We start from the raw sequence: 22,904 nt of genomic DNA, 5'->3' as shown, positions 1-22,904 counted from the left end.
CACAAAATCTTGTTTGCCTAAGATACATGACTATCTTACATGTCAATTTGCAGATTTAAGCTTTTTACTCGGTACTCAGAGTATTTTAAAATAAAATTTATTCTAAACCTGTGTAAACAAATTGCACTGAAAAATAATTAAGTTGTACCAACATAAAACTGGCATGAAAGATTAATCAAAAGCCAGTAATTTCTAATGTATTTTTCCGTTGTTCCTACTTCATCTTTTGCATCTACATCATTGCTGACAGTTTACTATTCAGTGTAATAGATATGTCAGTGTCCTTATTTCCACCTTTTTTAAACCAGTAATTTGAGAACAGGCAGGTCTAGAAGAACCTATGCCTTAAATCTACATTGTGTAGATCTCTGGAAAAAGCCATTTGGGATGAAATGGAGAAGCAATCGAAGAAGGTAATGAAGGCAATGGAAAAAAATCATAGTTGCTTTCTGCATCAAAGTGACTACTTTTAGAATATATGCAAAATACCTTTTTTCTTTAAAACAGAGGTTTACTCAGCTGAAAATGACATAAATAGCTTTGTTCTGTCCAACAAAATAATTTTCAACAATATTTTTTTAATTCTGAACATACCTTTAAGTCTAAAAAAGGGTTAAGATTTTTAAATACCAGGTAGAATCTAAATAGGAAGAGTTCAGATGGACATATTGTTCATTTATGACTTTCTACAGCCAGATTCTTCACTGTGACCACACGTCCAAATGGTTAAGAGGAAAATCGGTTATTCCCTTACTTATACTTTTAAAATGAATGTGTTCCTCACTATGTCTTTCATTTCACATTTTCAACTTCCTTTAAAAGAAACTCTTACAAATTTAGCTCGGTATACTGGGACTATACTTTCCTCAGAAACTCTATTTCTTAACTACATTCTTCATTTATTAGTGATCATAGTGACAGGTCACAGATTTATAGCCTTTCTGCTCAAAACTGGTGAAACCAGAGTGAAACATTTTATGTACTTTCCTGTGACTTACAAGCATGATATGAAAAAGTAATATCAAGTTCATAGATTAATATTTATCCATATATCACTCCTGGGACCATAACACTTCAGTTTCAGGCAACATATTACAGTAAGAAAATGAATACTGTATTCCGTCTATTTTATGATCACTTTACTTATATCTTGACAGATAATCAGGATGATTATTTTAATTTACACTGAATATGCAAATAGATCTGGCAATAACTACATTTGAAGTGTTCTGTGTTGTAATTAGAGCAGGGTGAAAACCACAACAAATTTGCTTTAATTATTTCCTCAAACTTAAAAATAAATGGGCCATATTCTGCATTCCTCCTTCATGCTGAATTAGATTTGCACCTTGCAATTCACAGTTCCCCTTGGGTAACAGGCAGCAATAACTACACCAAGCAGGTCAGAGCACTTAATATGTGTTCCATCCAAGATATAAAATCTGGTTTCCACCATCCCTTGTTTTTGGGATTTAGGGAAAGAAATGAAGGATAAGATAGATATGCCAGCCCCTTTCCTCTTTTTCCTCACAGTTGGCGATATATGACAGAGAATGGAGCTGTCAAGGCCTCAGTTGCTCCTTATTATCTTCCTTCAACTACCTGCCTGCCTCTACAGAAGAAAAGAAGTGCCACAGAAGCATCTGCTTTTCTTCTTCCAGGATTTACTGGGAGTAATGAAGAGACCACAATGGGAAGAAACAGAGTACCGCATAGATCATTTACTACCATTGCCCATCCTCATCACTTCTGATTTAGTGTATGTCTGCTCTGCAAATGGCTCCACTGAAATGAACGGAATAATTAATGGCATAGGGTACTAAGCAGAGTTATGAGATGATCAGTACTAAGCTGTTGCCTTCCTCCCTGAATCTGTCTTCACCCAGTGAAACCATGACCTCTTGTCTCAATCAGCAGAAAGAGCACCTGAGCACTCCTCGCCACTTGACTACAAAGTTCACAGAAGGTAGATTAAGCTATGTTAGCTGATTTTGCACAGAAACATATGAAGAACACTAATAAGATCCATTATGTTGGCTGCACTGTGAAGATACTAATCATCCCTGAGAGAGTACAAACACTGTAAATCTCCATGGTTGTTTGTGCAATAATCATTAGACCATGGCTTAAGGGAATGGTTGCAGACTCTGGCACTGTTATTATTTGTGAAACTGAAATTCATTTAAAATCATTCTCCAGCAGAGTTAGCTTGCTGGAATTATACATGAAATACAGAGTCTCTTGTCCTGAAAAAAGATTTTGTCCCCTTCTACAAAAATGTCATGTATGGTTCAAGGAAGTGTAGTTTATCTCACCCTATGCTGCTGAAGCCGTGAACATAATGACTGAGAGACTGAATTCCTTAATCACACTGACGAGCAGGTACTTGGGCTCTGCACTGGGACACAGATCAAAATTGCAGATAAGTTCGGCCCGATCTTGTCAATCGCTATGCCGGTAAGGAGCCTTCCCAAAGTTGCAGTCAAGCTCAGGAAGATAAACAGAAATATAGGCCCAAGTGTGGAACTTCTCCAATCCTGAATGTGTGTACAGTGTGATCTGATCACTAACATTTCATGTGCAGTTAAAAAAGTAAATAAAAGGTTTTATTTGCTGAACAGTTTTTGCTGTGAATTGTTCATCCAGACAGTTCTATGTTGTTCTCACAGTAATCCAGAGAAATAAAATGCCCATTCATTGAACTGTAGTTGAATTGGCAACCAGCAGTGCCCTGAGATAGCTCCTGTCTCTGCATATTGCTGGGGAAAGTTCCATGAAAAAGCTTTCAAAAATTATCTTGAATGCTGAGGTAATTAACTATTGCAGCAGCTACTGTGTGATCCAAAACCTTGACCATATGGAAAGGAAATGAGAAAAAACAAAACAAAATAATTGAAAGCAAACTCCCATAAATTAAGTCTTTTTTTTTTTAAAAAAAAGCATTTGGCTCTGAAAAAGGAGAGATAATTTCACTGAATTTTGAGTACTCAAAAATATAGAGAATCACAGCAACATATAGACAGATTAGAAAAGCAAAGCATGCTAATCTCCATTAACATTTAGAACCTACCCAGATCTATGGATTTATGACCACTATTAATAATTATATTCCTTAAAGTCTGTTTTTACATACTTTTTACCTTCTTCTTCTAAAGATTATATACCAAAGCAGAATACCTCTGTGATAAATTACTTTCTATTAAATTTGTTTTTTAACATATGTTCAGAAAAATATCATCTAATCCAAGTTACATATTCATAAGTACAGACATTCACTATGTAAACAAATCTTTGTATTCACATCTCAAAGAAACAAAATAACTATGTAACATGGACTAAAAAAACATGATATTTTTTCTTGTTTGGGGACTCTTTTGTCATTTAAGACTCTAGTTCTAAATCTATTTGATCAATCCGAAGCAGAAAGTGACCATTCCGTTATCTATTTATCTTCACTTTGACACAGATTCTTAAACTTCATATAACTACTTGTATTTATTAAATCTATCTGCTATCTATATAGCTCTTATAGAAATGGTAACACAGCAGAGAGGGCTGCTCTGTTGACAGCAGGTTGTCTCCAATTTCCACCTGCTATACTGTATTAAAATAGATAAGAGAGTATTAAATACATCAGCAACACTACTTAGCGTAATTGCTGTGGGGATGTTATTCCATCACTACTGAGACATACCACAGTGCAGAAGATAACCCTAGAATACAGTGTATGCCAGGAAACTGGTTTTGACACATTCTGTAAGTGAAACTAAACCTAGCAAAAAGTAAACTACAAACAAGAATGGTAAGTAACAAGTGCTCCCTGAGCCACTTTGCATAAACTTGAATTAATTCCATATACCAGTTGAATTTTGTGGTTCGTTTCACCCCAGACACTGTGACTTTTTGATCTGTAAAAGTGAAATATTCTTCAAAATAGAGTTTTCTTTTTGAAAGTGAAAGGATTTAAAAATAGACAGTTTTTTAAACTTTTTCATAAAAGTCCTAAACAAGGTTTTTTAGATCTGCAAAATGTTTTTCTGTTTTGCTTTTTTAAAAAATTCTCTTAGACTCCCCAAAATAAAGAATCCATTATTCACACAGCCTCATTTCAAATGTTTCATACAAATTCCTTTATACAAATTCCTTTATACTGAATGAACTTACATGTACATACATATTTGTACATACATACACAATAAAGATCCAATCATCAAGTTTTGATCTTGGTCAAAGCAATAGAAACCCTAAGTAATTTGCAAACAGCAGAGATTGAGTTAAATAATATGGAAAAATAAAAAAGAAATCAGACAGCTATATTAGGAGGACCGTCTTTTTTGTGGGGTGAAAAATAGAGACTTAACTGCCACAATAATAATATCTAATATTTTTCTCATTTAAATAACTGGAAGGAATACATATATTACAAAGGTCCCCATTTCAAAAAACAAAGGTAGATAAATTGAGTAGACATAATCTAGTAAACCAAAAGCTTGGGCCTCAATCAGGAGAGGAAAAAAAAATTCTCACCCTTAATGCAACACCCTTCCTCTTCCACTCAAGTAGTAATTAAAGAAAAAAAAAAGGCACAAGATTTTGACATACACTTCCTGCCAAGTTTGTGCTTAAATCTTTTCCTAAATCAGGGCTTTGGTAAGCAATTTAAGCACAGGAAATGTGATTTATCATCCATAAGATGTCCTCTTCCCCTTGGGATCTGAAATACATACAGAAACCCATTATAAATCTCCCTCCAGACAGATAAGTGGGAAGATGCTTGGTGTGACAATAAAGCAGAACAAAAAGAAAAACAACTTTGAGAGAAGTCAGTGCTGATAAGGCCATTTGCCAAAGGAACCAAATTGCTGAACAGAATTTGAAAACCATCAACTGGGACACAGAGTATAGGCAAAAGATGTGTGGTCTGATAAAATAATCAGAGACCAACTTTGTTTTCTACAAATATAGGATTTTACTATGCTTTTCAATGCAATCAATCCCAGAATATTTTTTCCCCCCATTTAGCACATATAGCATCATCTGGAAGAGAAATATTGCTATATTCAAGAAAAAAGTAAGGCACTACAAGTTATAAATTGCATGCTGACTCAGAGATGGATGATTATGTATAAACTAATTTTGTATCTGTGTTTTGAGAACTGTCAGGAGGGCTTGTTCCTTATTCTCCAATTTCCACACATGGACATATAAATACAGGCTAAGCCAACCAAATTCTCCTATTTTTACTCCCTATTAATAAAGCATCCTACAATTGTCAGTAACAAAGGAAAAATTGGAACCCACATCCTTGTAATATTAACAGGTATTGTTGTGATGCTGACTTTTATGTTATAAATGCATGATATAACTGCATAGCTTTTCCTAACAGTGGATAAAACTATTTTAAAATACTTAATGGTATACAAGGTAGTTCAGTATATGTGGAAACTACTTCGATAGCATTTTTAACATTGCATAGAACAACAGAGCCTGTAGTAAGTACATGATGTTCTGACACTTCATGCCAAATAATGTTGCTATTTTAGGAAGAAATGGTTTTCATGGGGATAACTCACTAATGACTGCATGATTGATTAGAAGTATCTTGCAATGTGCAATTCGTTGGTCATTAGATTCATAGTTATTTTCGTATTTAAAAAAAAATACAAGCAGGAATGAGACTGTGATCCCCATCACTAAGCCAGTCAAGTTCATACTCCTCAAGTATATTTTCAGGCAAAAAGAAAACCCTATTCAGCAATAGTAAAAGCATTAAATAACTGACTGTATAGTCCAGTCGTGGTTTAATTATCAGAAAGTACATCATGTGCATATTAAGACTGCTACTTATATCACACATACCTTAAAAAGCCCTCTTCATATCCAGATGGGTTAAATTTATGGATACAGATTTGGCTCCTTTCTCAAGGGTCATGGCTATGCCCAGCTGCTTCATTTTGTGTGCTAATATATGATTTAGCTGAAATTGTGTAAAAATGAATGTTGCTAGGTAAGTCCTTTAAGCGTCATTTATTTCTAAACTGTTGTTTCAAGCAAATAAATTATTCCAGTTAACTTAGGCAGTAATTTCTATTGATGAAATTAGCTTAAGTTCTATCTGCTTCAAGCAAGATGGAAAAAAAGGCAAGACAAAAACCAAAGCAGCCTAGCTTTTGACCACTGCATTTCACTCTCTGCATCAGTCCTCTCAAGATGGTATTGTACGAGATCCTCCCATAAAACCAGAAAAAAGGTAACTCTCACACATAATTGGTTCCATTGTTTCCAGATGTGAGAGGAGCTATTAAAAGATTCTTATCATAAGTTTTGTGCAGTTATAAAGGGTAGCTATACGGTCTATTTTAGACCTCTAATTAAAGTGCATCCAAGAAGCACTACAGATTAAGAATGCAAGATTCCCTCTGCAGTCAAAAGAGAAAAGCACTTTCCCCTACTCCATTCTGTAAATAACTTAAACCAGTTAAGGAAAAAAAAAATAGTGCCAAATTCACCGTAACTTTCAGAGCTTCTTTCATCAGGAAAGTGAATCAAGTGCCTTACTCACTCAAAGGCCACTCCCAAATATCCAATTGACACAAAGCCCATCTTCAGTCCTTCTGCTCACACTTCTGAGAGGGGCGTTGACTGAGAAATTTGTTAGCTAAAAGGGAGGAAGGCAGTTCTAAGAAAAGGCTCATATCTAAAATAACAAGAAGGACAACTAGCATATATGACTATTATACATCTTCCCAGCATTTCAACTGATTCATTTCTTCCCTCACGGCAATCGATTTGGAATTACCGTATCAAACATTTCTTTTAGGATATTGAAGCCAAATACATCTGAACTTGGAAAGCATCCATGCAGAGTCAGTAAGTATCTATTTCAGAGTGTTATAAAGGCTGGTACTTAAACTGGTGTGGATTGCCCATGCTTGCTGAATTTCTCAAGAAAGTTGTAATCTGTTGCTGCTTATTATAATAAAGAAAACAGAACACAAATGAATGTGTTCCCTATGCATGTCTGATTCCCCCCATCTTTTCCCTTCTCAACACTAAATCCCCTGCCTGTCTTGAGCAATATTTAACAGTGGAGAAGAGGTCTGAAAGGTGCTGAGATGCTACAAGCTTCATAAAACAGCCAGGAGAGAGATTATTCATGCCCAGTTTTCACAAAGATTCATAGAATCGTTTAGGTTGGAAAAGACCTTTAAGATCATGAAGTCCAACCGTAAACACAACCCTGCTAAGTCCACCACTAAACCATGTCCCTAAGGATAATTGTAGGAACATTTTTATATGAACATTTTTTTCTCCTGGACATTTGAAACAACCTTTATACGAAAAGTTTTTGTCTTGCTGACTAGGCATTAATGTTGTAAAAAACATGCATTGCAAGTAAAGATAGAATTCCTCTTTATAGACATGCTGTTTCATCATAGCGTAGGCCATTATAAATCCCTTGTCATAAAAAATCCTCTTCATTTCTTCAAAGTCTGTGATTGAGAACATGCCAAGAAAAAGAGAGGTATTTTCTGTTTGCAGTGCAGGATGAGTCTCTGGGACCTAGACTATCTATTTCTGTGCTTTATTCCTTCAGGTTTGTCACCAGTGTAGTTTAAGCTAAGTTTAACATTTTCTGCTAGCCCAATGTTGTTAGGATATCTTTTTATGAAAGTAATTTTGGAAATGGAGGGTAAGGATGGAAACATGCTTCTCATGTACAGTAAGTCATTCGCATAAAGTAGCTACCCTACAAAAAGAACTAAGGGTGTGAAATACATCCCTTTCATGGCAAGAATGGGATAAGTATGGTGCAAGAGTGGCTTTTGGTTGTGGAAGTCTCATAACTCTGGTAGTAGTTTGCAGTTGTGGAAATGAGAGACATCCTTCATTCTTCTAACTTCTCTATTTCTCTTCTGTTACAATTATCAAGTCCTTTACCACTATACTTGAGCAACTGAACTAGATATCCTGATTTAGATACCACTACAGATCCTGAAACTATTTTGATCATCATGACCTTTCTTGAGTAAAAAAAATACAAAAGACTTCTGAAAATTACTTTTTAAGCTTAAAACCTGATAAAATTGCAGAACTGATCCAAAATTTCAAATAATTAAATAAATGGTTTTGTTCAGAACCTCAGAAGGTTTTTTATTTTGTTTTCCATAGTAACACCATATGCTTGATCAAAAGTGTGAGTACAAATTCATTCAGGAAGCATTGGGAATTTAACAACAATAATAAACATATCCCTTAGTATGGGGTAGCAGTACTGGTAGGAAGAAATAGAATTTCTATGGATACAATTTATTTTATTTCTGGGGATTTATTTACCTTCTTGATAATATAGAGAATAGCTCTTGGCTCTTGCCTCATAATCCCAGCACACAGGCCTGAATATCACACAGGACAGTAATTCAGACCCTTTCCTGTCAGGTGCCCACATTGTATATATAGCTGCCAGCCCTGATATTTGATATGCTAATCACGTACTAATCTGGCACAAAGGTTCCTGGAACAAGATAGGCATTGGTGCTTCCCTGCAGCAGAACAGCATGCCATGCAGTTGGACCAAGTCTGGCTGCAGAGAATTTCCCACTTTGCATCCCCAGCCTGAGAGATATTCCATGTTATGTGGCCCAAAATGGCATTGTCTTATGCACCAAAGGAGATACTGGTGAAGTCTGCCAAAAATCAAAAGATTTGGGTTTTTTTTTTTTTCATAGCCAAGCTATCAGAACACTCACTGCAGTGGCTTACTGCCACAAACTTTGCTTGCCAAACCTGAAAAGCTATCAGGAAGCATCTGCTTTCAAAAGCAAACTATTCTATTATTATATTTAATTTATTGTGCCATTCACAAACTCTCCCTGGAAGCCACAAATTAACCATGATAAATGAACACCAAAAACATTCAAGTGTTATGTAAATTGCTGCAATACTCTGAGCATTAAAACAGATTAAATAAAATCACTGTGCTCTGCACAGCAATATGTTAAAGTTTAATAGCTGGAAAAACAACAACTATCAAACTAAGAAACACTATTGCAAAGATTCTTTTTCATTAACTTGTCTTTAGAAAAATATTTTCATTAGAATAATTACTACATACATTTTAATTAAACATGAGCAATCAATTTTACGTACTTCTGACCATCAAAAAGGTTAGGAGATTATACCTTCATGATATAAATATAAAAACCTGTTTCTCTCCCTTCATTCTTGCTCATCTTAGAAAGTTAGCCCAACACAGAACAGAATATGTAAAGCTGGCAGAAAAAGTCTCATAATCTTTAATTGTACCCTGGAAGTATTTTTTTCAATGTCAATTCATATAAAATAATATATCAACCACATCAGGCAGGGGAAACATAATTCCCCCAATTAATTCTAACCTCTTAGCTTGTAATTATTTCACTCATCTCCCAAAACTAGGCTTATTAAGATCTATCCACCATGGTGTAGGTCATACAGTATTTTTGTTGTTGGACTTTCTGGCCTTTGTCTTTCTTCCTTTCAGTGGGAAGACACTGCCTACAGAGAATTCATAAAAGGGAAATACATTTTTAAAAGCAGAATAAGGCTAAAAAGTGAATGAACAACTATAGTCCCAGATTATTTAGGTGGCTAATAATTCCCTGAATTTGGTCTTCTGCTTCCCTGGAAGAGACACTCCTTGTACTATTCACTTGTCACTTGTGAGACTGTCAGTTGGACAATTACCTATATTTTGCAGCTTACTTAATGATGCATATAGTGGCTGTTTTTCTTTATCCCCCCTGACTGTTGTTTGCATTGGAAGAAATCTTTTCCTTGTTTCATGATTTCTGTGAGTGATCACAGCTATTTATATAAAGTTCTTACCTCTGTAATTCGTTATATTTCAGGTGAGATTGATACCACATCAGGTTATGACTATTTACATTTAAAAAACAAACCCACAAAAGAGACAGCAGAAATCAGTAATGCTGAAATTATTCACCACAAAAGACACAAACAGAAGGCCTGCAGCTGCCCTGACAGTTCAAGCAATCATTCCCAGAAGACTCTCTTCAGCAGAAAGATGAATACATGAACTACTTCTAACTGAAGCATGCTTTATTCTGTAATTAAAGCAGGTTATCACCTTCATGTATGTTTCTATATTTACAAACCTGAAATACAAAAAGTCTTGAAAGGTCCAGATAATTGCTTTTCTGAAGATACTGTTGGGGTCGAAAGGAAGTGCACCTCTAATACATAATTATTTTGTTTAGTTAGGACAAAAGTAGAAGGAAAAGAGCAACTCAGATAGCTCCAACTGGATGCAGGCAACGAAGTCTCTGTGCACTTCTCCAAGTGTTCCTGCTTCCACTATCTGCTTTGGTTATTAGCACTGAGTTGCAATTGGAACCAAAGCCCCGGGTCCCCATCTGGATCCTGCTCATAGCAGTATGAAAACAGCTCAACAGCTGCCAGTTTTATTTGTATAAGAATTACGACTAATGAGTTTAAATGTCTGCAGTAATTTCCACCTGTCCATCCTGACTCTTGCTGATCGCTGCCTCTGCTGCAGGCATCGATCAGCTGCCTGGGGAAGCAGCACTGAATTGCTGTAATTCACAGCCCCATGCGTGGAGTTAAGCTGGGACTGTTCACTGCCAGGATGCAATCTGTAGCTGCTCAGCAGCTGTTTGGTCAGATCTGATCCACCCCAACAGCAGGAGTGGAAACTTCTGGAAGAGGGGCAGGACAGACAGCAAACATGAGAACCACAGCAGACTTTCAGTCATACTATATGTAAGTTTATGAAGAACTAAGATTATGTGTGGATGACTGGATAGCACATGAAAACCCTAAAATCAGTTAAAACAAAACAAATAAAACGCCTGGTTCCTCATTCCCTTTATAAAAGTAGTCATTTATAAAGGTAGTCCTTTATTAAAAAAACACCCTACACCCAAAAAACCCAAGTTGCCATAGTCAATCCTTACTATGCTTTTTCACCAAGCCAGCTACCCAACTTACTTTTAATTGCTTCCTTCCCCCATATCAACCAGCTAGAAGTTACAATATGATGAAATGAAGACTTTGATTCGTTGGTTTTAGTGGCTAAACATTCACCAATAAGATAATGAAGACACATCAGCCTATGACATTCAAGACTACCAGATGGCTTTCCACCAAGCACTAGGTAGGACTACAGGTAATTTGTTCTCTGAGAAGAGAGGAGACAGTGCTTTTAATTCTCCTGTGACTATTCCCGTTCACAGTAACATTTCCCTGGCCATATTCTGCACTGAAGTGAAGCTTCCCACAGAGCTACTGCCATTTAGTTCATTCCACAGCACTACCTGCTGATCACTCAGCAATCCCTTCAGTCAATCACTGCTTCTTCGCAGCTACTCCCTCCTTTTCTCTTTCTTGGTTAAAGATGACTTGTACACTGTACCACATAAGATTACCCTTTCCCTCTAAAAATCATTCACCACTCCAGTTCATACTGTAAATAAAACTGAAAAAATCAGTTTTGTATTTAAGGTCAGTTAAAATCTATTTTTTCTTGAGGCTTTTAATACATCTTAAAGGAGAATAGCCTGCTTTTTCAAAATTGACATGTCACTTATGTCTACTGGCTGCACATACAAAGATGAGTTATTAAATAATTATCTGTAATTGCTAATGAATTTGAAGACAAAAATCACAGATTCAAAGAGGGAAAAATGACAAGCTCTTATAGGGATGTCAAAGCTATTGGAAATAGTTGGGTGCAAACCTGCACCCTACCAGAAGAAAATCTGGAAGTAGGCTTTAACTAGCACAACCTTTAGCACACCTGAAAGTGTAATCTGTAACCTGTAATCCTCCATCTTTTTGTCTCATACTGCACTGCAGTGAGTTCACATAACTGATGTGAGGTAGCCAAGCCCACCACCCTTTTCCTTAGAGAAGGACTCAGTGTAGCATGATGTAAGAGCCATTGTCTGCCTAGTTCCAGGCAAGAATTTGTTAGTACCAGATGCATGTTGTCAGACACATACTCTGCAAGGCAGTATCAGCAGTCACTCTCCTAATGAATTCTAAAAATCTCATAAAAGTCTACTTTAAAAAAGTTTAGGTAAATATTTCTGTAAAAATATAAAAAAGTAATAAAGAGATTTAGGATATCTAATGCATCCTGCTTTCTGTTTTCAATGCAGAAGCAGCTCTTGAGCACAACTAAGTAGTAACTTGGCCGTATGGTATTGTAGCACAGCTCTGTTTAAAACAAGGCCATTAAAGCCACAATGTATTTTAAAATCACAAACACTAATTTACAGTAAGACTTTGAATAACCCCCAAAATATAGTGTCTAACTGCGCTATTCTCTCACCTTTTTCCTTCCATGCTGCCCAATTACTACACCACTGAAACAGTCACAACCTCTAGCTGTATATTTTCCTCTGAAAATCAGTGATCCTGTTAATTTTCCTTATTCTTGGCAAATGTGTAGCTCAACCTGTTCCATTAATATTTATTACCTATACTTTTCTACATTGAAATTTTAATTATTGAAATGCCTACCACATGATTCTATAACTGCAGGTTTCATGAGGTTCGTGCTTCTTCCCACTGTTCTTGAAGCAGAAAAGTCCAAACTCCTAGCCTTAAGATCTTTCAACTCAATAAAGAAACAATCCAGTTCAGTAAATGCAATGACTGTCTTATCTCACAAACTTAATCCATACATTCAAAAGAAGGATGTAGATTAATATATTGTGTATTTTCATTTGGATCAAACAAAAAATCAGCTTATTGCTGATATACTATAATTATTATTGATCTATTGAGCTTCTTTTAGCCACCGAAGAAAGCGTTTGATCTTTAACAAGGAAGCTTGTTTATCCTACAAAAGTATTTTCCTCTAAAACAATATAATATTCCCATTAAGTTCCTTATCATCTTTAATTCCAGAATGTGAGAAAAGCCACAATTTGTGCAAAAAACATGCTCTTCTCATAACAAGGGACATCTAACATTTGGGGGGGGGGGGGGGGGAATAAATAAATATTGAGCTATTTGCCTTCGGACAATTTTGTCATTGTAAAAATCAAATAAATTAGCTTAGAGTTCTCTTGCATACATTTGGAATAAGATGTCTAGTCACGTACATAACAAGCTGTTGAGGGAGATGGAAGGCAAAAAGAAAAGGGCACTAAAAAAGCTGTAGTAATGAGTTTCGGGTCCATGCTGTCCAGATGAATCTTTCTGTGTTCCTATAGGCTCAAATTGAAGGAAAAGTAAAATAACCCTGGCAACTTTCAACCCCTAAAAGTCCTAAGAGCTGGAACCTGGACTGTTAGCAGTCATAAGTAATGCCTAGAGAAAAAGTGAATTCAATGCTGACACACTGGAAGCTGTTTTTTCTTCAAAAGGGCTTTGTAAAATACTACCTCAAAACAGCCTACACCCCCCCAAAATTAATACATCTAAATACTGAAATTTAATTCCTTTACTATAAACAAGGTCTCTTACATTATTTTTTTAATGATAAAAAGTATGATAGATTACATGTCTTTAATAAAGAAAAGTCAAGTTAGATTGTGTCAGAGTTTTTCTTCCATTTCTTCTTTTGACACAAGAAAGGTCTAACCCAGACTCAATGCATGGATGTATTTACATTTTTATTACTGTTCTATTAAAAAAGGAATCATTTTGTGACAAAAAAATCCTTCTTTTTTTCCTATTTGTTGGATCTATGAATAATTTTCTCCATTAAAACTTGTGTTAACTTCTTTCAACCATTTGTCAAATACTGTGAATTCTAAAGGAGATAATTTCCTGATGTTTCACAGTTTTTTTCTTTAAAGTATGTAAATTCATATTTCCTGAAACACAAGACATAGTTTTTTGTATTTCTGTTTTGTGCTTGGTACTAAGGAAAAGTTTTCATACTTAGTGCATTAATATTTTTGGAATACCTTTTCTAGAAAAAAAAAAAAAACCAGAAAAAGCTAAGGTACTATTTGGAAAGCTCATTTTAGGTCTTGGGCCAGACTCCTCATTCATTTACCTAAATAGGATACTGATACAATTTCAATGAGCTCCGTGGGATATATCTACAGTCACTCTAAAAAAAAAAAAATACAGACTTTAGTTGCAAAACTGTCAGAAGTTATTGCATGGATTTGCAAAATTCCATAACACCATGGTAAAAGTTGTACCTGAACACTTCTCTTCTCACTGAGGTAAAAAAATTGATTATAACAGGAATAAATTTCGTATCAGCTTCACTAAAAGTAGAGTTAGGCCAAACATTTTTAAAATTGGGCTTTATTTTCTTTCATCTTGACCAAAAAATTGACCTTGCATGTTGCCAGTTTGCCATTACAAAATTCTGTGAAAAACCTAGATGGTAATAGCAGTTGTTTTACTTGTATTTTCAATACTTTTCCTGATTCCTCAAAGACTGGCAAACTCAGCTACAAAGCAGTTACCTCCTTCATTCTACTTGAGGGGGAACATTTTGGAAGTTTTTCAGGACAGTTCCCTTGGCTATCCTCATTACTGCTTATTTGCCTTCTTCCTTACACAGAATAAGTGGGTTCCTATCAGAGTTCACTGATTTGATAAAGACGCAGTGCTGCTTTAAGGAAAAAACACAGCAGAATTCTGAATGCTTTTTATATAACCTGATGAAAAACATTAATGGAAAATAATTAAACTGGCCATGAACTCTCAAAAATATGTTCTGCTGAAAAGTGTCTCTTGAAGACCCAGGGACAACTGACTCAACCTAGGTTTCTCTCCAGGGATCAGAAAGCTCTAGACTTAGTCTTAAGCAGCCACTGAAAATGGAATAGATGACTCGCAAGGAGGGGAAAGAAAAAACCCAAACAAAAACCCCAACAACAAACCAACCACCATTCCTTGAAAAGGGGCAAATCATTGCAACATCATAAGATAGTGGACCACAATTCTTAAAACAAGTCCTGCATCTAAGATCAACATGGAAGACAAGGTGTTTCTCCATAACGCAGTTGTCTCGTCTATCCTTGAAATGATTGACAGCCCAGCATTAAGCTTTAGGGGTGCTCAGAAGACACGTGATGTCAAGCTCAATGTTGAATATGCTAGTATGTTAAGAACAACACCTGTTCCAAAGCCTTTGGATACTATTATCAGTCCCAGAAATCAGAAAAAGCCAGAAGCACTTGGCAAGAGAAACTCCAAAAGAAGACTTTTCTTACTCTTAAAGAAGCCTCTCTCCTGTCTGTAGTTTGAGAATGCTTTGTTTCTTTATTCCTCCCCCCCGCCCCCCCCCCCCCCCCGCCTTTTTTCTCTGTTTCATAGAATCATTTAGGTTGGAAAAGACCTTTAAGATCATCAAGTCCAACCATCAATCCAACCCTAAGTCCACCACTAAACCATGTCCCTAAGCGCCTCATCCACACATCTTCTAAATACCTCCAGGGATGGTGACTCCACCACCTCCCTGGGTCCAGTGTCTCACCACTCTCTCAGTAAAGAAATTTTTCCTAATATCCAGCCTGAACCTCCCCTGGCGCAACTTGAGGCCATTTCCTCTTGTCCTGTCACTCATCACTTGGGAGAAGAGACCAACACCCACCTCTCTGCAACCCCCTTTCAGGTAACTGTAGAGAGCGATAAGGTCTCCCCTCAGCCTCCTCTTCTCCAGACTGAACAACCCCAGCTCTCTCAACTGCTCCTCATAAGACTTGTGCTCCAGACCCCTCACCACCTTCATTGCCCTTCTCTGGACACACTCCAGCACCTCAATGTCTTCCTTGTAGTGAGGGGCCCAAAACTGAACACAGTATTTGAGTTATGGCCTCACCAGTGCCGAGTACATATTTATTTATTTTTAGATTGAGGGGGCAGGAAACAACATTACTTTGGGAGCACATTGTTCCTTAATTGCTTTTTACTTCTAGTCACTTTAACACAAGCTAAGGTAAGGTAAGCTAGCTTGTAAAAAATGCAGAACTATTATAGCAACTGTGTTCACCTTCTCCAGGCTACAGCTGATGTAATACATGCAACTTCCTTCTCTTTCAAAAATACATTACATCAGAATAGTACTAACAGTAGCTAATGCTCTGTACACACATACCTTTCCTGATTTATTGTAATATATTCATGCATATATATTTGCTTACACTTCTACATGTGCTTGAGGCAGTGTTTTTATTGTGTTTCTATTGTTCTGTTGCTCTGAACAATACTCTGAGCGCATATTCTTTGCATCCAAAAAGACTGGAAATATGTATAAAGTTGCTACCTGCATAAACAAAATAAAAATACGATAAAATAGAAGTTGAATCTACAAATGCAATGATAACAATAAGATAACTTTATTTTCAGAACAAACCTATTTACTCATTGAAACTTTATCAGAGAAGAAAATAGTATGATACCTTTGGAGAAGAAAAAGAGAGCACACTTACAGAACATCTCTAGTGGTAATCCTGATAATCATGTAAGATTTAGAAACCTTCTAAGGAGTTTCTTCTGTAATCCATTGACAAATTATACATTCATTCAAATACGTGTCACTTCAAATATACAGATTTGTTTCGATCACTGCACTGAGTATCAAGTTTTAGGCTCACATATAAAATTATACCCAGAAACAATAGTGAGGATAACATTCTTGCATTATTGAGGGGGAAAAAAGTAATCCCTTATTTAATGTCTCTTTTCCACTCTTAAATTTCAAATGCTCATCTTGAATTCAAATACAGAGTTTACTTCTGAAATAAGTGTGGTCTACTAGTCTAACTTTACAGTTATGAGTATTAACCTGGAACCTTAGACTTAAAAGTGGCATGCTTAACGAGTTACATAGCCTTCTGAATGGATGGACTGCACGACTGTGATTTTAACTTCTTTCTGTCTAGCAAAAAACAAGAGAACGCCACCTGACAATTCAAATACATCAGTATTTTCTCTAGCAATAATATGCTCTCCGAATAAAACATCCAGTAATAACAAACTTTCATGATTTTAAAGAATAATCCAGTGACTGAATATTAAAAATTGCACTTTTTTTTCCCTTAAACCAGATCCTTAGGGCTAGAACTCAAGAATTAGTTAAGAAATGTGGTCTTAAGATGCCTCTGAAACCTCCAATTCTGTATCTTTCAGGTCCAACTTCAGCTCAAGTTAGAATCAGGAGTTACTATAGCTGCTGAAAGCAAAGATCATCCAACTAATACAACCTTAAATTATGAGGTTCTACACCCCCAACACTTGTGCCAAAAAGAAGAGGAAAAGATTTTTCAAGTAGCTGCCTAATCTAACCTCTTGGTTACTTCCAGCGAAGAGCAACAGCACAACACAGATTCCAGCATCTGACCCCTGGTTTATATTCAAAATCACATTTGCTTTTTTTTAGTAACAGAGATACAGCAAGCTGCAACACAGGCCATGTCTTACAGAAACAAGTACAGAAAGGAAAGTGTTTGTTTTCTTTGTGCTCTGAACTGAGAACGTCAAGATTTTCTCTTGTGTTGACAGTATACTTTTGCAGTGACAAATACATGATTCATCCGAAACACCACATTATTTACTTATCCAAGGTTATAAGAAAAAGGGCAAAATGAGTCTGCATACCGGAAGACTAACGGTATCTTTGGAAACATTCCTCTGGCTGACTGACTTGATCTCTAGCAGAAAGAACTAGACCACTTTCACTGCACCTCCACTCCTTCAGAAGGAGAGTTTGACAGGCCACCAGCTTTTCCACTCTCACTGCTTGGAAGCCTCTCTAACATTGACCAGTGCTTATCATAGCTTGATTCTTTCACCCTCCTTTGGTCACAGGCTTTTGTCTTTGGGAGATGGACCATTCTGATCCTGGAGTCTGATCAATACCATCCTCCCCCTGAAAAGCTCAGCTGCTGCTGCCCTACACCTAACCCTTACAATTCCTTGAGCAGGTTTTGGGGAGAAGCGTGAGGTAGCACGAGTAGCCAAGAAGTGCTTTGCTGTCTTTGAAGTTTTTTGTGATAACCGTGTTATGATTAAGCAGCACATTGACTAGTCTAGAGAGAGTAGGATTCAATCTGAACGAGACGCAGAGTTTAATGACAAAGCTGCAGAAAGTGTTAGTGCTTTGGCTCAACCTGGCAGACCTCACCAGTTTGTTTATCAGCATGAAAAGCAAATGATGGGGGTGGCCAGGGATGGGGGGAGCAGGGGAGGAAAGCAAGCTTATCTGCCCCTGAAATCTGTGAAGATCACTGTGTTCAAAGGCTTTCAGTTCTGTACCAAATGTTGGTTATTCAAAAGAGACAACCTGGTTCTACCCACCATGCCAGTGGAAGCATGCTGACACCAAATTTGATATGCTTAAATCTGTATGTTCTCATCAGGTACCTTTTGATCACCACTCAGGGGTAACTAAAGCAACTAGAAAACTGAATCCATGTGATTGGTAAGGACCAAAAAAAAGTATGAACATTGCTGCTTAGGTACAAAGTTCTGTTTGTTAATACTTGAGCAAGTTTTTAATTGGAAAACAAATCTGAGTGTCAAAGTTGTTCTACAAATAGGGAATTATCAAATTATCACCAGTGACAGTGAGCAAGAAGGAATTAAATCTTGGTCTTCAGATTAGACAGATCATACAAGACTGTTAATAAGGATGTGGAAGTGCATACTTAATTTGGAAACTGATCATATTTGATAGAGACAAGAGATAATTATAGAACTTCAGCTGTCATTTTATACTATAAACATACACAAAATTGTTGTACTTTTAAAGATACAAATTAATGAGGCCATTTGCTGAACCTCTTAGTTTTGCTGTCTGAGAAAGTATCACAAATTTGCAGAAACAACTACCTCTGGTGTGGATTTATCTATTTGAATAAATAAATAGTACTTACAGAATATGTATTTTTATATATATGTGAGGAAGCAATAGAACATAATTTTCTACCATCCAACCATTTCTAAATGCTTCTTCTAATCTAAATAGTGTGGAGAAGCAAAAATGTACAAATTTTCCATTCAAAAGCCTGAAGTGAAGTAACTTAATTCAGACACTTAGTTTCATAATATTTGGAGGGTTTGATTATAGGCTTATATTTTAAATATTTTCACACCTGAAAATAATAGTCTTGAAAATCTGAAAAAAACCAAAACAAAAAACCAAAAACCCAAACCACAACTTATTAATTTGAAAATGTGTATGTTTGTTTTCTGAATGAGCAATAACCACATAAACACATTTCTAACGGAGGGAGCAAAGAGTGTTTGGATGACCTGGTGCTTAGTTATTGGGTGGAGGGGGAAAAACCCTTTGAGAAAGCATTGACTTAAACTACAATGTCAGGAACACAAAACACAGTTCAGAGTTGTAAGAAGGTGAAGGTATAACAGCACATAGGCAGATCCAAGGGCTCCGTCTTGGAAATCCAGATAGGGAAACCCTTAGTGCTGTTCTTCCACATGTGCAACACGGGTAATAGGAACTTTGCAGAAGGAGAACTCTGGAATCTCCTGCACAGCTAAGAGTCACCCCAGCATTAATCTAATTCTCTTTGTTTAGCATATATTCACTGGTTTGATATGTAAAGAATATGTATGTGTAACATACATACAATGATACAGAATATCTACCATGAGAATTCTGAGCAGCTGAAGTAACTGTCAAGTAGATGTTATCTGTGCTTTTTTGATATGCAATTTTTTCATAACATGATTTATAATTGCTAATTAGACATAAACTGTTGCAATAGTAAAATTAAATTACTTATGTGAATGAATTTTTGAAGATTTCCATGCAAAGCATATTTTCTAATATTATCTGGAATCCTTTCTTGCACTGCTGCCCAGAATTAGAATTATCCCTCTTCTGGATTAAAGATGCATTGGTGGATTAGTCTATCACTGATGACAACATAATATATCCTTCCCAGAGGCTTAAAATGAAAGGAGGTCTGTTAACTGCAGACTATGTTAAAACAACAACATAAAGATGCCTTTTGACAAAAAAACCCCAAAACTTATTTTAACATTTAAATATCATCATGTATGAGGAGGTCAAAATAGTTTATGAAACACAGCTTCAGGTTCAGGGCCACATATCAGTTCTATTCTTTTCACAAACTGTATCACCTATAAAACTAGTAAGACATGGGACCGATTCCTGCAAGGATTAGCCATCAGTATTACTTCTAGCTTTAGCCACCTGTACAACCTCAGTAATACCACCTGGACAATTTAAATGAAAACAAAATTTGCTTTAATGTTTCTACTGGATGCTCAGATATGTATACTGATATTGCAAAATTACTTTTCTTTATTTAGAAAGAATTGTCAGTTAAAGAATATTTTTTATATTTAAATCTATCATTTTAAAGGAAAAAAAAAGTTGTATCAAAGCAACAAAGGAGATGAGCTATTTCTGAAGACTTTAAATTGAGCTGTAATGTGGATTGGTATACATAACTTTGTTTCAAAAAAACATTGAGTTCATTCATTATTTTACTGCAACACTCTAAACCAGATGTTATGTTATTCTTTAAATTAAGAGACACGCTATCAGTTTTCCGTAGAATAATACCATCCTCCAAAGTTTCATTAGACGTAAGACTACGTAGTTCATGAAAAATCTTCCCTTGTGAACTGGGAATATTTCACATGCTGATAATCATACAATGATAACTTCTAGATTAGGCCTGTTTAATACATAAGCCAAATTCTGAAACTCTAACCAAAAAGAAATATTTCACTGCCTGTAATAAAATATAGTGTGCTGTATTTTCTTAAGGTACTTAAATATCCAATTACATTATTTTTCAATTATGTCCCAGAAAAAAGTAGATGAGTTGTTAGCATTAGAGATCTCAAAGTACGACGCTGGGGTCTATTTCTTCTTGTTTAAGAAAAGAGTGGCCCAGTTGACTTCATGAAGGTTAGTAGAATTACTGCTTTAAAAAAAAGTAGCTACATTTGACTATAGAATTCAGCTAAGCAATAAACTTTCTACCACACTTGTCTGTTAGTGTCACTGAGAACACAGGGATTAGACATTTTTCTAGTGTTTATTAAATAAAAGACCTGCATGTCATCACTAATGTTGCTTGCTAAATTGGATCTTTGAAGAACAATATAGAATTTGTGAAATGTTTATGTGTACAGCTCGCAGGCTGTGTGCTCCATCCTTTGAAAGGAAGCCATTGTAAAGGGGCAGGGTCCTGAGCACAAAGCAGGGAAAAACTGCTTTTCTGGCAAATGACAGCATCAGGAACAGAACTCCTAATAGAGCTGCATGCTTCAATATACAGTAAATAACACACATATGCTTTATAGAAATAAAAGAGTGGAGGATGGGGGAAAAGGACTTTGAGTTCTGTAGTTGAAGGAATTTAAAGGTACATTTAAGTATTCTTAAGAGGGATTGCTTTATAATGAATTATCTATTACACACAGCTCTGAATCATAATTAGCTATGTATCCTCAGACTACCAGAGCAGTTATAATGCAGTTCTGTGTTTCTCTACAATTGATCTCAGTGATCATGTAATTTTCGTGACATTTTACAACTTATTGATATAGTAATCACAGTTCAGTCGTCATAATCACACACTAACTGAACCATTGAGAAAATGACAATAGGTACATAATCAAGAAGATATCAAACCCATTAGATTGCGACGTTTTCAGTCAAGAAACGGCTGATAGCACCCTCAAATCTGAGTTTGTTTTTCCTCCACTTCGGATGTCTGGACTTTTTAAAGGGAATTAAAGGGAAAGGAGTTCATTTTGGCTCAAATCTGCTCTCGCCCCACCGCCCCTTCTTTTTTAAATGAGCTCCATTAAAGAAGAAACAGAACTCAAGGTACGGGCAACTCCTAACCCACAGTCGTAGGGGAGCAAGCCAACTTCCCGCACGGGAGCCAGCTCCGCACGCTAAGGCGGCGCCTTGCCAGGGGAGCTGCCGAGCGGGGCCACGCGCGGCGGGGAGCCCCGCGCCGCCCCGCCGGGACCCGCCTGGGTCCGGCTCCGGGCCCCGTCCATGGTGCTGCAGCCGGACGCCGCTGCCAGCGCCGCGCCGCCGCCGAAGGGCCCTTCCTTCCTCCCTCCCTCCCCTAACACCCTGCAACAGCTGCTGCCACTGCTGAGCCCGGTTTACAGGAATTCGGCTTTTACGGGAGATTTAATAGCGGGGCTAGTGGTAATAAAGAAAGAAAAAAAATCCCCAAACCTCCTGCCAAAGCCCTCCCCAGGCTCCAAAGCCTGCCTTTTCCTCGCAGTCTCTCGGCTACCGGGGGCGCGGGGCGGGAAGGGAAGCCCCAGCCCAGCGCACAACTTTCCCTACAGCCATCCTGGCTCCAGCGGCAGTCCGGCTCCCCCCGGCCCCGGCCCTCCCGAAGCCCCCGAGCAGGGGGTCGGGAGGAGAGGGGACCCAGCACCTTCCTCACCTGCAAAGCTGTGGAGAAGCCAGGCAGGAGAGCGGGAGAGGCTGGGAGCTCCCTCGCCTCATTGCCGGCTTCTGGTACCAAGGAAACCCCCGGAGGGCGGAGGGGAGGGACGAGGAGGCTCCCATCGCGTGCACAGTGCCCCCGGTGCATCCCCTTCTCTGGGCGCCCGGAGCCGACGCCCGCTGCCCCAGCCCAGACTCACGTGTGCCGTCAAACCGAGTGGCGATGGTGTCGAGGAAGGTGTTCTGGGGTGCCAGTAATCCCTTCATAACCGGCATTTTTCCAGCGCGGTGCGAGGTTCCCCATCAAAGTTTGCCTACGAGGTTGGTTCGAGAAGAAAGTGCAGAGGGCGCCCGGGGGAGGGGAGGGAGGAGGCGGAGGGAGGAAAGGATGGGGAGGAGGAGGAGGATGGGGATGCCGCCGCGCTGCCTCCGGCGCCGGGAGCCCCCCGCTCGTCAGCCCCGGCACCGCAGAGCGCTCCCGCCC

General features: G+C 37.6%; 1 protein-coding gene across 1 annotated transcript in view; it reads right to left on the bottom strand.

Moving 5' to 3' along the window:
• Window positions 1-22,696, bottom strand: part of KCNH8 (potassium voltage-gated channel subfamily H member 8) — a 192,883-nt gene extending 170,187 nt beyond the window's left edge. The window contains exon 1 of the mRNA XM_059818632.1: window positions 22,621-22,696. Within this exon, the coding sequence (XP_059674615.1) occupies window positions 22,621-22,696 (76 nt within the window). The remainder of the gene's footprint in view (window positions 1-22,620) is intronic.
• Between the last annotated feature and the right edge of the window lie 208 nt (window positions 22,697-22,904).

This window comes from Gavia stellata, chromosome 6, assembly GCF_030936135.1.
Source record: "Gavia stellata isolate bGavSte3 chromosome 6, bGavSte3.hap2, whole genome shotgun sequence".
NCBI lineage: Eukaryota > Metazoa > Chordata > Aves > Gaviiformes > Gaviidae > Gavia > Gavia stellata.
The sequence above is the reverse complement of the archived record's forward strand: the minus strand, read 5'-3'. Positions and strand labels throughout refer to the sequence as shown.